This window comes from Labrus mixtus, chromosome 8 (assembly GCF_963584025.1).
Source record: "Labrus mixtus chromosome 8, fLabMix1.1, whole genome shotgun sequence".
NCBI lineage: Eukaryota > Metazoa > Chordata > Actinopteri > Labriformes > Labridae > Labrus > Labrus mixtus.
The window spans coordinates 19,493,551-19,507,965 of record NC_083619.1 but is presented as its reverse complement, the minus strand read 5'-3'; the positions used below and the strand labels follow the sequence as shown (position 1 = coordinate 19,507,965).

Here is a 14,415-nt window from a genome sequence, read left to right as displayed (position 1 = left end):
GACTTAAGGTGTCTATACGCTCTTCTTCATGCGTTTCTTTCTGGACAGGACAGGTAGCAGCGTTTCTGTTACCTTGGTTCTTGACTGGACCTGATCCTTGCAGATAAGACACTTCTTCACACGCGGCGAGCAGAGGGAGCAGGTGGCGATGTGTCCGCAGGGCCCAAACAGAGTGTCCCTCTTCATGTCTGAACACACCATACACTCCTCCAGTGACTCGATGTTGCTGTTCTGAGACGGGCTGCGGGTGCCCACCTGGCCGCTGCAACGAAGAGAATAAAACCAGAGAGTGTGAGCGCAGAGGAGATTACAAACAGGACGGGCTGACAGAGAACAAAGAAAACGCGGAGACAGAGAGAGACTAAAAAAAGAATCAGGAGGCGGAAATGGAAACAAAGCCCGACATAAAACATTTTGAGCGTTGAAAGGAAATCAATAAGGTCGTCTGATGATTTTCCTGAGATAGTGCTTTCTTCCTTTATTTTTCTCTCAGGTGTTCTTACAGTTGCTGTGTGTGCATGAAGAGAATTTAAAGCTCTGTCATGTAAGTTCAACCTTTTCATCCCTTCGACCACGGTCTACTGCTCGTTTAAAGACTATTTAAAAACACCATGATTTCAGTTCAATTCAACATTTGAGTGTTATTTTTGTCCCCTGTACATAAAAGTCAGACCAAAAAAAAAAAAAGACTGCATTTTGCTCTCCACAAAAAGTGGTGAGGAATGTGACCGTAAACAATAAATATGCATCCAAGCAAAACAAAAACAAAAAAGTGATGTCTTCAAATTTCTGTTTTTTTAAACTAACAGCTTTAAAGCTTTTAGACTCTTATTTACTAAATGACAAAAAGACAAAAAGATCCTTACATTTTAAGAAGCTATAACCAGTAAATGTTTGACATTTTTGCTTTCAAAAAATTCCCCTAAATATGTTAAGTCAGTTATAATAAGTACCGGTATCTCAATTCATTTTCTTTCATTCATTGAGTCAAGTCATTGTTGCATCTCTTTTATAAGAGATTTTTATATCTTATGTACGTCATGCTGGATTCAAGAGTCTATAGAAAGTCACTGCTTGCATAAATAAAATAAGGCAGCAAATATTCTCCTCTTTTAAAACACAAATTTAAGATTTTTTCCATCATTCTTGTAAAGATTGAACAATCATATCAAGTTTATTCTTAATGAGAGCTGCGAGGAGATGTTTTTTTTTTTGTCACCCTATGGACAATTGAGGAGTACGATTACATTATTTTTTGGAAGATCTTTTGTCTAAAGTGACTGACAAAGACAGAGTACGCTCGCCGTTTCCCTGTTTCCAGTCTTTAGGCTAAGCTATCAGTCTCCTGGCTCCAGCTTCATATTTAACAGACAGACATCAGAGTGGTATTGATCTTTTCATATAACCCCTGGCAAGAAATCAAAAAGGTGTATTTCCCAAAATGTCAAACTATTCCTTCAAGGGATGTTTACCTGCTCTTCTCCTTGTGACATTTGGCCAGAGCCTTGCAGAGGCTGGGGTCGGGACACAGGTCTAGAGGGGACTGGCCCTTCTTGTTACGAATGGTCAGGTCGGCTCCGTTAGCTGCCAGGAAACAGGCGATGGATGCTGCGCTCTTCTTCTCTGCCCCCTGGGTGCCCAAGCCCATGATTAACTGCAGGAAGGAAGACAGACACACGAAAACAAAGAAATGATGGACATGTCAGGGATTCCACTTTCACACACAAAAAGATTGTTTTCAAGTTGAATCCAGTGGGAAGATTGTCTCGTCTATACTGCACACACTGGCACCCCTTTAATGCACAGAGTCCTGATTTTAATATTATTCAGATGGCTGCAGAGTTTAATTTAGATGAAGCATGTCAAAGTACTGTAAGATCACCACTAATTAGACAATCAAAGACATGCCTTCAGATGGCTGTCAGGCAGTGTCACCCCCCCTAACCCCACCCAAAATCTCATTAACTGTCCCGTCTCTCTCTCTTCCTCCTCCAGCTCATCACCTCCCTCAGTCTAATAAAGCATCTCTCTCTCTCTCTTTCTTTCTGTGTCTTGCTATTTGGATCTTCCATGTTTGATTGTCTTCAACCAGTAGCTTTTACATCTTGGCTGATGGAGCCACCGGGCCGGCTAATTCAATTCTCATCGTCAGTAGAGGGAGGGGGCTACAGAACAGTGACCTAACTGCACATATCTCAATTAGGCCCGCTGTCTGTCTGTTCTGCTCCTCTGCTGGGGCACCAGTGCGGGCAGGAAGGAGGAGTGAAAAGAGGAGGCGGCGGAGGAGGAGAAGAAGAACAAGAGGGAGGTAGACAGAAGCTGACAGGTAAGGTAAGTCTGCAGTGGCAGCTAGGCGCTGTAGCCTTAAACTCCTCCCAGTAGGGATTAGTGATGTGGCGCTAACATGGAGAGGGTTCAGGTCTGACATGCTCCCTTTGGCCTCTATAGAAGGACAAAGTCGTTCAGGCTGCTGGAAAGGCGGCAGTCTGTGCACTGGACTGTCCTGTGATACAGATGACGAGATACTAAGCTTCCTGTATAAGTATAGTCTGTCAAAAATGTTCACACATACTCATACGCCGCTGCTTTGTCAACAATGTAGGAATATGTATAAATGGGATTAGTTTCTTCTCATGGTTACTTTATATAGCAACCTCTGCCATCAGTGTAAGAATGCAGTGTAATAGCACTTTGAGTAGTCAGAAGACTAGAAAAGTTCTTTACAAGCTCAAGTCTATTGATCATTTTAAAATGTGTTCTGTTTGTTAAACGGGACAATGTGAATTGAGTTAATAGAACTACAACACTGCTCCTTACTGAAATAGAAACGATCTGTTCAGCTTTAATACAATACGATTTGACAGATTTCTATAAATGTATTGTTTCAACACAGTTATTCTAGGACTACTAAAACTATTTTGGAAACTACTGGTAACGACTTATTGCCCTCTATAGTGGGAGTACACACAGCAGTCGTTAGGTTTCATGTCTTTTTGTATCTTGCTGAGAACGGCGATTCTTGTTAACAACTGCTCTTTGCTGTTGTTCCATTTTAATCTATGAACGCCTTAAAACGGAGATGCCTAATGATACCTTAAGGAACCTCGACCCAGGTAAATGACTGTGATCTAGCAAGAACAGTGAGGTTAATAATAGATGTATACGTACTGTGTTCTTGGAAGGTTCCCAGGGCTCCACTTTGCTGACGTCCTGCATATCTTGGAGTTGTCGCAATTGGGACAGCGTGTGGTGACGCAGTGCCTCGTGAAGTGGCGTGTCCCCGTCCTTGTCCTGAACATCAAGCTTGGCCTCTGCACGCACCAGCAGCTGTAAAGAAAAACACAAAGAGGCAGTGAAAGAGTGAAACAGAAGGTCTAGAAACAACCATAAAACAACTTTAAATTTATGCAACAATGTAAATGCCAAAGTACTGATTTATAAGGCAGCTGCTAACAATGAACTGCCTCAGTGTTGTATTACCCAATTATGGAGTGCATTTTTTCCTGAGTCCACAAGATGGCAACGTGGCAATCTCAATCCAACACTACGCCAAATGACTCTGAGCAAGACACTGCCTTGGAGAGCATTTTCCCTACACAGCATTAATCTGAAGGACCTCATACAACTGCAGGACATCCACCGGTGTAAAATAAATGAGGACTGCACTGATGTAACAGTACAGTAGGGAAGGGGGGGGGGGGTGATGCAGAGATATCTAGAGCATGTTTGATGTGGAAATGAGAGGGGAAAGAAATGATAAATGATACAAAAAGGAAGATAAGAAAGAAAAGGGCCCACTAACCCGGACTATCTGGGTGTGTTGACGCTCCACTGCCAGATGTAAGGCCGTCTGCTGGTTGACATTCTGGATGTCTAAGCTGGCACTGCCCTGGGAGGTGAAAAGAGGAGAGGAGCAAAGGCACAAAATAAACATATGGGCATTTTTGTAACAAAAAGAATCACATAGGATTTGTGCATGTATAAATGACATAAAAGTGATAAATGACAACTGAAGTGAAAGAGAAAAATTCAATTAAAAGTAAAGTGATTGTTCAGTTCATAAAATATAGTTACAACCCTTCAGACTATTTTTGCCATGACCAAACCTTCTTTCATTCAACCCCATGACTAACAAAGTATCACCTGGGGGGCTGGGGAAGAAAGCATCCTACAATAACGCTGCATGTGATTGTCATTTCCAATTGCAAACAAATCAACTGAGGAGATGTGGAGGGAAGATAAGCATTGTGATCAGGCAGTGTGTGAAATCCCCAAGTAATAAGACAGGCTGGCTGGCTTGCTGGCAGGGAATCTGCAGTGCACCTTGTAGTGTGGTGCAATTTCTGAATAGAAAGCTGAGCCATCACTGCGAACCAGCCCCATTGCAGGGACTTGGAGAGAAAAAAAAAAAAAAGGCCGTCCCCCAGTGAAAGGTAGCATGCACAGCAAGCGTTCATGCGTCTGAATGTTGCAGCAACATTGCTGCCTTGCACCATATCCTAATTAACCCAGTTCCCACATGGTCAGGTGACTTTTCCCCGTAAACTCCTGTATGTTTTAGTCTCCTGAGAGTTAAACCTGCAATCTCAGAAGGGAAAAGAGCATGGCGGTATGATTGCAAGAGGAGGAGGATAGGAGGCCCCAACAGCACTAAAGAATACCCCTGGAGACCCAGTGAACCGTATGGATTCAATAAAAAAATGGCAGTTACAGCAGCTTCAACTGGTCTACAGCTTGCTGGCTGCAGGGAGTGCAGTGGAAGCTGCTCTTAATGGTCTCTTGTCAGCCAGAAGTGCAGGCTGAGCTCATGCAGGTATGCTCAAGGCTACTTTGGGGCTCTCATACAGTATGAATAACTGCAATTGATGTCAGTTAAAGTAATTAATCATGCATTCAAATATCTGACTGTGAGTGCTGCTCTTTTGTTACCTGGTGCACCAAAAGCTCAGCCACCTCCACATGGTTGTTGAGGGCAGCAAGGTGCAGTGCAGTGTAACCGTCGTCCTTCTTCTCGTCTACGATCCAAGGCCTCGGCAGTTTGGACAGCAGCACACGCATGGCACTACAGAGGAGACAAAGAGAAATGGGGGGGAAAAATTAGCGTTTGAACGGCCTGAGCTGGGAAGCATTACAGAAATAGTCGGAGAAGGTTCAGACAGTATAGTCAATTTGATAGTTTATGATATATACTGCCAAAATCAATTCATCTCTGACTGAATATCTCAGGCAGAGTGTAAAAGCTTATGGAAAGACACAAGCTGTTGTAAGCAAACACATCACAGTGTTTGTACTGCTGATACACAGCATATTCCAATGCACTCTCCTTCTTCTTGCTTTTTTTTTTTTTTTTTTTTTTTTACAGTGGAGCATATCCCATTTTCTCACACAGGGACAAGAATACTAAATCAACTTAGGGAGGAGTTGCTTTCTCAAGCAGAGTGTTATTTACATCCAGCTTTGAGTGGTACAAGTGCTGTGTGTTATTTTAGAGCACACGTCCCCCTACCATCTCTTCAGTTCAAAAGGGAAGCCACATTTCCCCTGGTGGTGTGCAAAAAGTCTCTATCATTGGGAGGCAAAATGGTAATTACACAAGATTTAGCTGCTTTCACTCAGGTACCCTCCTGGGTAAAAATCAGACAGGATGGGAAAGGGAAGAAAAAAAAAATCATTGTTTGAACAGCGCTGTCTAAAAGAGGTGGTCTAGTGTAGTGAAAGGAGCGAGTCAGTTCTGTGCCACTGAAGGTCATTTAGAGGATGTGTGCCACAGAGACGTGGCTGCAAAGGATACTGTACAAGAGAGGAGGGCTACGAAGCAGTCACAGTGTCACGGAGGGGTAGAGAGGGGGGCTGACTGTCACTCCGTACAGAGTTAATGGAAGGAGAGGTCTGTTTGACTAGTAAAAGGAAGCTGCACATATATCTGTTAAGTCTTAAATCCAGAGATCACAAAAAAAGTTGGACTTCTGTAATGCAGTTGTAATTTTAAGAAATAGATTTGGTTTACTATCCTTCATCCTACTAAGTCAACTTTGTTTCACAGCACGACTGCTTAAGTTTAATGTTTGAACTTATCCATTATCTCATTGCCCACAACCCCTTCCTCTCTTCCTCTTCTTGCTTTAGTCCCTGGGCACACATCCAGGCATATGGTATATGAGAACACTGAAATGAGACTCATCCCCTATTAAGTGTTATGGCCAATCGAGAAAATGTGATGAGAAACAAAGGCTGCAAACGCGTATCTTCAATTTGTGCAAATACTTGGAAACATAAAGCAAGACCCTTAAAAGCCATATATTACTGAAGTGTTCTTGTATCCTGTGTGTAGATGGGTACACAATGTACCTTCAAGAAGCATTAAAGCAGCAATGCTGGAGGGAAACTTCTGACCTTGATTAACCCTGAACAATCATGCAGGGCATATCTTTGAACTGCGACAAAAGAAGGCAGCTGATTTAACTCTGACTTTGATGTGGCTGAGCAGCCCCTTGGTGAGCACAGGAGTGTTTACGTACACAGCACTAAGGTAAATAGGGTCTAAAGGAGTATAGGGAGGAAATAGGCTCCAGCACAGAGCAGGAAGGCCACAGCCCACACAATCAATGAAAACTGTTAACTATTTAAAAAAAAAAAAAAAAAAAAGAGAAAGAAATGCAAACCAAAATGCTGGCAGGCTTTCAGACTGAAGGTAATCAGGGTGGCTGGTTCCCTGCGGGTTTTTCCTAAACCTACAGCTTGTCTCCATCCTTTTGGAGTAATGAAAGAGAGCATCATCAGCACACCCTCTTGAGGAAGCAGAGAAAGAGGGGCAGAGAGGCAGGGAAGGAGGGGTGGGAGGGGGGGGAAGCAGGCAGTCAGCACCTCTGTACGGACAAGAGATCCAGCGCTGGTGTACTGCTGCAGTGATGAACAGCGCAGCACACTGATCCCAGGCTCCCTTGCTCTCTCTCTCTACCTCTCATCGCGCAGAGGCTTACACACACACACACGTACACACATACACCTGCATTGCTTGCAGCTATCTTCAACCACTTAATGCAGAGAAGCACTGCTTAAATGTGATAGCAACCGCACCCATTCTCCCTAATCTCACATTCATAATGTGTCGTCTTTGTTACAAGGAATTATTTGCTTGCGTACTGTAGATTTTCCATCTCAGGGGGGACTTTTTAGTAATTTCATCCATGGCACTCCCACTGGGAGAGAGTTGAGACTTAAACAAGCAAATTATTCAAGAAAAAACCTTGCTACATCAAATTCTCGCCTGAAGCTTTAACATTAAACTTATTCCCGGTGGTTAAACATAGCGCTCTTTTAGCTGCCTTTCAAGTAGGTCTGAAAGACAATACAGGAAAGCTGTTTTTCCCTTAACTACAACAATTCACACAAGAATCAAGGGCAATTGTTTCACATAAAGCCTTTGTTCTATTTCTTCCTCCCATTGGTGCAATATACAACATTTGAGCAGTCTGGATTGGCTGGAAACATCTCCTATATGTAGAGCAACTGGCCAATAAATGCACGCCTGCTACTATAGGGGCAGGCCAGTAACTTCTACAGTCGGAAACACGCACTTTAGCGCTGGGCAGGTGTGTGCTGGTGTAGGGAGCCCCTCCAAAAGAAGTCTTGATTGACAGACTCCCTGCCACGCTGGGCGAAATGGGCAGACATTAATATTAATGCCCCATACTGGCACTGCTGCATTGCAGTTAAGCTATTTGCTGTTAAGGCAGAAAAAAAAGAGAGTAAATTAGGAACGAAGGAATACATCCTAGTTCTTTTTTTAAATCTCATTGCTAAGTGATGTTAACAGTGACTGAGGGGGGTATGAGAGAAACTGTGTTGTCTAAAAAAAGCTGACCTAAGAGTTAACATTTAGACTTCCCAGGATTTGAGAAATAGACTGATATTTAGAGTGAAGTGAGAATCTCCCCCATTGTAGGTGAACCAGAAAACCGATGCTATGGTCGGTTTAAATGCAGGAGGACATGCAGCTGAGAAGAGAGGAAAGGTAGAGGAGAGAGGTAGAAGGGGAGACGTGATGGAACTGGGTCACCCTGTGAGAGATCTCAAGATTCCCTCAGGAGAGCTGCACAGGGGCCTGTTGTCTTGGGCTGCAATTTGTCATTGACCAGGACGCTCTCTGACATCCCCAGCTTGGTGTGTATCAGCGTTTGTCATTGTATGTAAGACACTGGAAGTGTAAGGAGTGTGTGTGTGTTTGAGTGTACGGGTCGACAGGGCCCTTCTGCTGCCCTCGCCTGGCTGACAGCCATCTGTGTGGTGGTCAGTGGACGTTATTACAACAGGAAGCGAGAGTCGGGGGACAATAACTTGGGTAGGACAGGGCAAAAATGGGAACAGTCAACATCCAGCCTGAGATTAATGGCTGCGCACAAACATATGGTTACTCTGATGTAGGAGACGTGTTTGGCATACTGTCTTCCATTAACAAAGGCTTTGAGCTCAAAACTCTGCATCAGAAATTAGTCGCCAAAAGGTGCAACCTGCCTCAGGAATCTAAAAAAGGCTTTATAAGACTGATATTGAAAATGATCCGTCTGGTAACTCTTGTGCTTTGGTGATCAAACAGGAAAGAGCCCTAGACTCATAGGAACAAGATATTTGTATTCATCCTTATTAAAGTTCATTTTTTATATTAAAGAATCCAAAAGCAAGGTCTCCTTAACAACCTCTACCATGGCTTTCAACTGTATCTTGCAGTCTCAATCAGTAGATGGTGATGTGTTTTTTTCACATTATTATGGCAGACTTTAGTAAAAAAAATAAAATGTTACTTTTAAAAGACCCATCACTGTGACATTTAAGCAAATTCTTTCTGCTGATAAAATGACATTTTGATACAGTTGAAAGTATTTAGAAAAAAAAAGTGGCTGTTGATAATCTTTTGTCAAAAATGGTATAAACTTTTCTGCCTTCATAAAATTTAGCTGGTCAAATTTTTTGACATGGTTTTTCCCTAACCCTTCTCTGGTACTGGTTTGATTCCCCCCCCCCCCCCTTAGACAGAGTCCTTACTGCATCTGGAGCCTTACAAGATGAGACAACTTCAGACGATACATGAGGTGTCAGCTCGGCCGGGACAGGATCAATACCTTCAGGTCTTTTGAAATAGTGAACCTTGTACCCAGCAAATCATTCACAAAAGCAACTCGCTAACTCCAGATGGACCCCCCCCCCCCCCCCCCCCCCCCCCCCCTTACCGCTTTCCTCTCTGCACAGGGAGGCGCCCTTCATCATGTGTGAGAGGTTTGTACGGCACCCTAACTTAGTGGCAGCTGGGAGGGTAAGAGCCATAAAACTGTTCAGGATTTTACTGATAGTATTGATGCTTCCAATGAGAGCATTGACCTAGATACGTCTTATTTTTTAATATAGGTATGTTGAAAATGATGTTGGACGTGACAAATAAATCAAGTAGTCTTCAATCCCTATGCATATATAACCATGTGAACTTCTGATCCATCTTTACCCCTCCAGGAGCAATTAGTTCTCAGTTCACTTTGCCAGGCTGTCCTATCAGCTGCTGGCCGTCCTGCTGCGGACAGAGTAAATAAACACAGGTAGTGTCCAGGCCAGCAGTGCAGCAGAGAGCCGAGGACAAGAACCTCACTGGCTCCGCTCGATAAAAAAAGGCTTTCATTACCATGCCGTGAAGAGAATAATTTCCCCTACAATGTGACCTTCCCCTGCCTGCCTGTACCTGAGGCCCCTGAGTGAGCAGGCTTTTATTAAGAACTATTTGCATAAACCAGGGAAGAGGGAAGACGGGTAAAGGGGTGCATTTCTATGATGTTTTGGTTATCACTATAGCTATTGCCTGTGCCTTGAAGGTTGTTTAGGAGACGCCAGGTGCATTTCAAACATCTCAAGTACATTTGTCTGTCCGTTTAGGAATTGGGTGGGGGCCAATAAAGGCTTAGCTTTAATTAGCCTTAAATCACCTGGTATTATGGGGCGTCCTGATTCATAGCAATTTATGAAGAAGGAGGCAGAAAGACAGTAAGAGAAGCCCAATGGCGCGTTAATGTCCCATTGGTTCAAGATGACCCAATTATTTTTCCCATGCTACTCTTCATTTGCACTTTATTCTCCTCAGCACCTTGAAAAACCTCATTCTCATTTCTGCACCAGCCGTAATAGTCATAATATACATCCCTTTTAAGAAAAAGCAGAGAATGACATAAAACATAAAACAAGGACATGCCGATTATATTAGACTAAAGAGACCTAAATCATGCATACTATATGGAACAAATGCCCAATAGCATCATTGCCTAGAAAACAACCAGGAAATGATTGAATAACACATTTTGCACTGGCTTAAGAAGGCCTGGGTAATACTGCCATAGGTTGTTCAGTCATTTTAGTCATTTGGTAATGCATGTAGGGGGAGAGCTGAATAAATATTAATACAACAGCATTTAAATTGACCTGCTGTGTAAAAATGACTCACATGTAGTTGACCTGCGACTGACATTAAGTCAGTAATGTTTACTTTTCAAACATGTAAACTTATAAACTTGAAAGGTGACAAAACCCCACGACAGGATTTGTTAATGAAAGTCTAAATGGTTGAGTTGACATAAGACAAGAGAGAAGGGAAATTAAAATTGCAGATCAAATCACATGTCACCCAAAGACACAAACAGACTAGAGTATGCTGTCATGAGAGCATCCACACTTGCTGACTTCTGTTTCATTTAAGTCAGTTCACCTCAAACAAGCTGCTAACATGACAAACAAAATCATCTCTGACCCTTTGTGCCTGCTCACTCCCTTTTTTTTTTACAAACAGCCCTGTTGAACACGTTACAGATCACTGCTCTCTCACTAAAGTGCTTCAAACCCTAGTGTAAACTGCTAAACAGAAATGTAATAATTAAGAACAAAGCCTACTCATGTTTACAATTTCTAACCTTTCAATAAAACTTTGCGAATCAATACATCTCCATTGCCGTTATTGTATGGGTATGCAATTATTTTTATTTATGTGCATGGTGTGCTTGTTCTCATCCAGAGCATGTTGTGAAAAACTGAGCTCATTAATAAGATGTACTAAAAGTGAATGGTAAATGGACTTGAGCTTGTACAACACTTTTCTAGTCTTCTGACTACTCAAAGTGCTTTTACACCGCATGTCACACCTACCCATTCACACACTGATGGCAGAGGTTGCTATGTAGTGAGACCATCAGTGTCAGTGACTAATCCCATTTATACCCATTCATATGAAACAGCAGGAGCAATTCATGGTTAAGTGTCTTGCCCAAGGACACATCGGACATGTTGCTGCAAGAGTTGGGGATCGAGAGACGACAACTCTTCCAAATGAGCCACGGCCGCCCCTCTGTAATGGTTAATATGGCGGTGAGAGGACAAACCAAGGCTTCAAAACATTGCTGAAAAACTCAGAGGTAATAACATATTTTCCACCTGTGTTGTTTTACTAAGGTCGAGAGACATTATTGATCATCATTTTGTACAGCCAATTTAAAGCAAAAATATATGTAGCTTCAAATGTGAAGCACATCTGTGAAGTGATACATCATTATGCACTTTACAAGCAGTTTAGGTAATATTGGTGAGGTTTAAACCAAAGTTAAAGACTGCAGGTAATTTAGACATTTTCAGAAGTTGTTTTTTTCTACGTGAGTGGACTTCAACACTATGGTCTAATCTCCACTTTGTTAGATACCCTCATTGCCTCAGGCTTCCCTTTAATATGTACATATTTTCCAACTTGCTAGGTCATCAGCAGTCTTTGTCTTTTACATCATTTTCAAGTTTTTAAGTATGAGTTCAAAAACCAAGCAGCATCTAAATGTCCTCCTTTCTGTTAAACCGATTGATTAATTCTAACATACTCTTTCACTGTGATAAGATATTCGCCATTTTATGACGATAAAGTTTCTCCGTTTATTTGAAACATTATTACTTACTCTGGCCTGGTGAAATGAACGGCAACTTCTTCCACACAGAGAGGTAAATAGAACCGAGGGATTGACTCTGGCTTTTGCAGAGCGGTGGACAACTCAGCCGTGCTGAAGGTCCTTCGATCGACAGCCGCTCTGTAGAATGCCACACTGTCACCATACGGGCAGACAGTCTGAGAGGCTCCCATGATCTACAGTCTCACTGCAAATCTACCACTTTAAATCACCCCTCACTCCGAGGCCTGCCTCCCACCTTTCTGCCCCCACAAACACATCACACTCGCCCTCACACTCCCCATGAAACGCTCATCTCTGTATGTTGCGACCCGTGAGGGTCCCTTTACACAGAGAAGACCAGCAGTAACTGTATTGCCCCTTAAACACAACGGACAAACGATAACACACCATCAAATTCTCTTCCACAGTAATTGGCAGAACAGATCCAAAGAGAGACAAAGATGCTGCCATACTGCAGCTGATGAGTCTGACTTTTTCAGCGCTTACACTTCTAGGCAAACATGCAGAGGGAGGCGATGTGGCTGAAAGAGCGATTTGGTAATTAAAATCTATTGTTTGCAGTGGAAAATAATAAGGATCAAAAGGGCCTTGTTTCAGCTCCTGCCTCCCCAAAGCACTGAGACAACAGGCCATATGCCCCAGTGCAGCACACAAAAATGTCTAACAGCCAACTTGCTAATGGAGCTTGTATGAATGTGCCATACATTAAATAGATAAGGCTCTATAAAAAGTTGAATGTATCCACACATATTTGTGATTCATCAGATACTGTGCAATGACGGTTTTTCTCCAGCCATTTTCCACAAGAGTTACTCTACCTTATCCAAAAATTGTGCCTAATGCTTTTCACAAAGAAATGTCTGTGCTGTGGTCGATTTTCTTCAGTATTCCTTACATGTTTGGACTCAACCATCCACACACAAACACAAGCACAAGCCAACCTGACGACACAAACAAAAACAAATCCTTATCCCCTTGACCTGTCATACCGCATTTACTTTGGTGTCTGCACAGGTTACCAAGGTAACCTGGTCTGCATAATTCAAGAGCTAAGCTTGGTTTAGAAGTGAACATCGGCCTGAAAGTGTCCCTCAGGGTACATTAGGGCCACTAATACCTCTTACAGCCGGCAAAAAAAATGACTATTATTTCTGACCCTACACCTTAAAGAAGTAAACAAGATTTAAGACAGGCATGCTACTACACATCTAATAGTGTTGAAAAGGAGTCCATGTATAATTGTTTTGCTGTGTCTAGAGAAAATCTAGTGTATGGCAAAGAGTTCCTTAAATATTTTGTCACTAGTGCTGCCACTTATGATTATTTCACAATTCTTAGATTATCATTTCTCAATTGAATGACAAAAACAATTTCTGACTTGATAGCTTGTCAAAAATGACAAAATGTCAGAGGCTGTGATTGTGACTTAAAAAAATATAAAATTTGCTGTACCAAGTTTGCTTCATGTGTTTGCTTAAAAATAAAAGTCATATACAATGTTATAAGTAAATGACATGACTCTGTACATATACTAAATATAATAGAATGAGGTATTGGATCACGGAACTATAATCTAGATCCTGTGATATGAATCCAGGGAAATACTTATCATGTGTATACATACCATCATTATTATATTGATATAAAGGCAAGCTCTGTGAAGTCCAAAATAGGAAAATAAAAAAAGCGATAACAATATTCAGTCACACAAGGTGAGCTTATAAAAGAAGCACTCAGGGACCAGATTTTGTGAGTTTTGTGTTGTGTGAAATAATATTTACTGCACGGTTTGCACTGATGTTTCACTTGAGCTCACCAGCTAAGAATAATGCTCTGTGTTTCATTAATGGTGCCATTTCTGATGTAGAAGTAACATCAAACGCAAAAGCAAATTCTATTACTTATCCCAATACATCAAGTTAATAGATAAACTACATTTGATTTTAAATGGTGGAAGAAAATATTAAAGATGCCTGACAGCTGGGCAGTGGAAGTATATCACCTTGCTCTGTCATATTTATTATCTGCATTGCTGAGGCACTTAAAGTGCCACAAATAAATCCTGCTCTTTCTAGGTTCGGCTAGTGAGAAAGAAACCATACCATCAGTGATTATAGTGGCTTCACAATGCAAGCTTTTCTCTTTGCATGCTATAGTCACTTTCCCAAAAGCTCTTTATGTCCTTGAGTCCCTTCAGGAAGGGATGTACCCCTCCCTCCCTACCTCTCCCTCCATCCATCCCTTGATCCTTCGTTTCCCTCTTCCCCCTCCATCCATCCATCCTCTCCTCCCTCTGCTACCCCCACCCCTCCCTCTCCCAACATGTGCTATAGCAACATAGCAGCCAGGACTCAATGTTTCAGCATGCCACAGGACAGACAGCGCATTACAGCATGGATGAGCTTATCTATTGGCTCGGAGCCACCGTTGGCCCAGC

General features: G+C 42.3%; 1 protein-coding gene across 4 annotated transcripts in view; it reads right to left on the bottom strand.

Moving 5' to 3' along the window:
* mib1 (MIB E3 ubiquitin protein ligase 1) overlaps positions 1–14,415 on the bottom strand; it is a 51,721-nt gene that overhangs the window by 6,053 nt on the left and 31,253 nt on the right. For all 4 annotated transcript variants that reach the window (XM_061044952.1, XM_061044953.1, XM_061044950.1 and 1 more), the window contains exons 13-17: positions 4,930–5,062; positions 3,803–3,889; positions 3,169–3,327; positions 1,473–1,654; positions 73–262 (exon numbers count right to left, since the gene is read on the bottom strand). In XM_061044952.1, the coding sequence (XP_060900935.1) occupies positions 73–262; positions 1,473–1,654; positions 3,169–3,327; positions 3,803–3,889; positions 4,930–5,062 (751 nt within the window). The remainder of the gene's footprint in view (positions 1–72; positions 263–1,472; positions 1,655–3,168; positions 3,328–3,802; positions 3,890–4,929; positions 5,063–14,415) is intronic.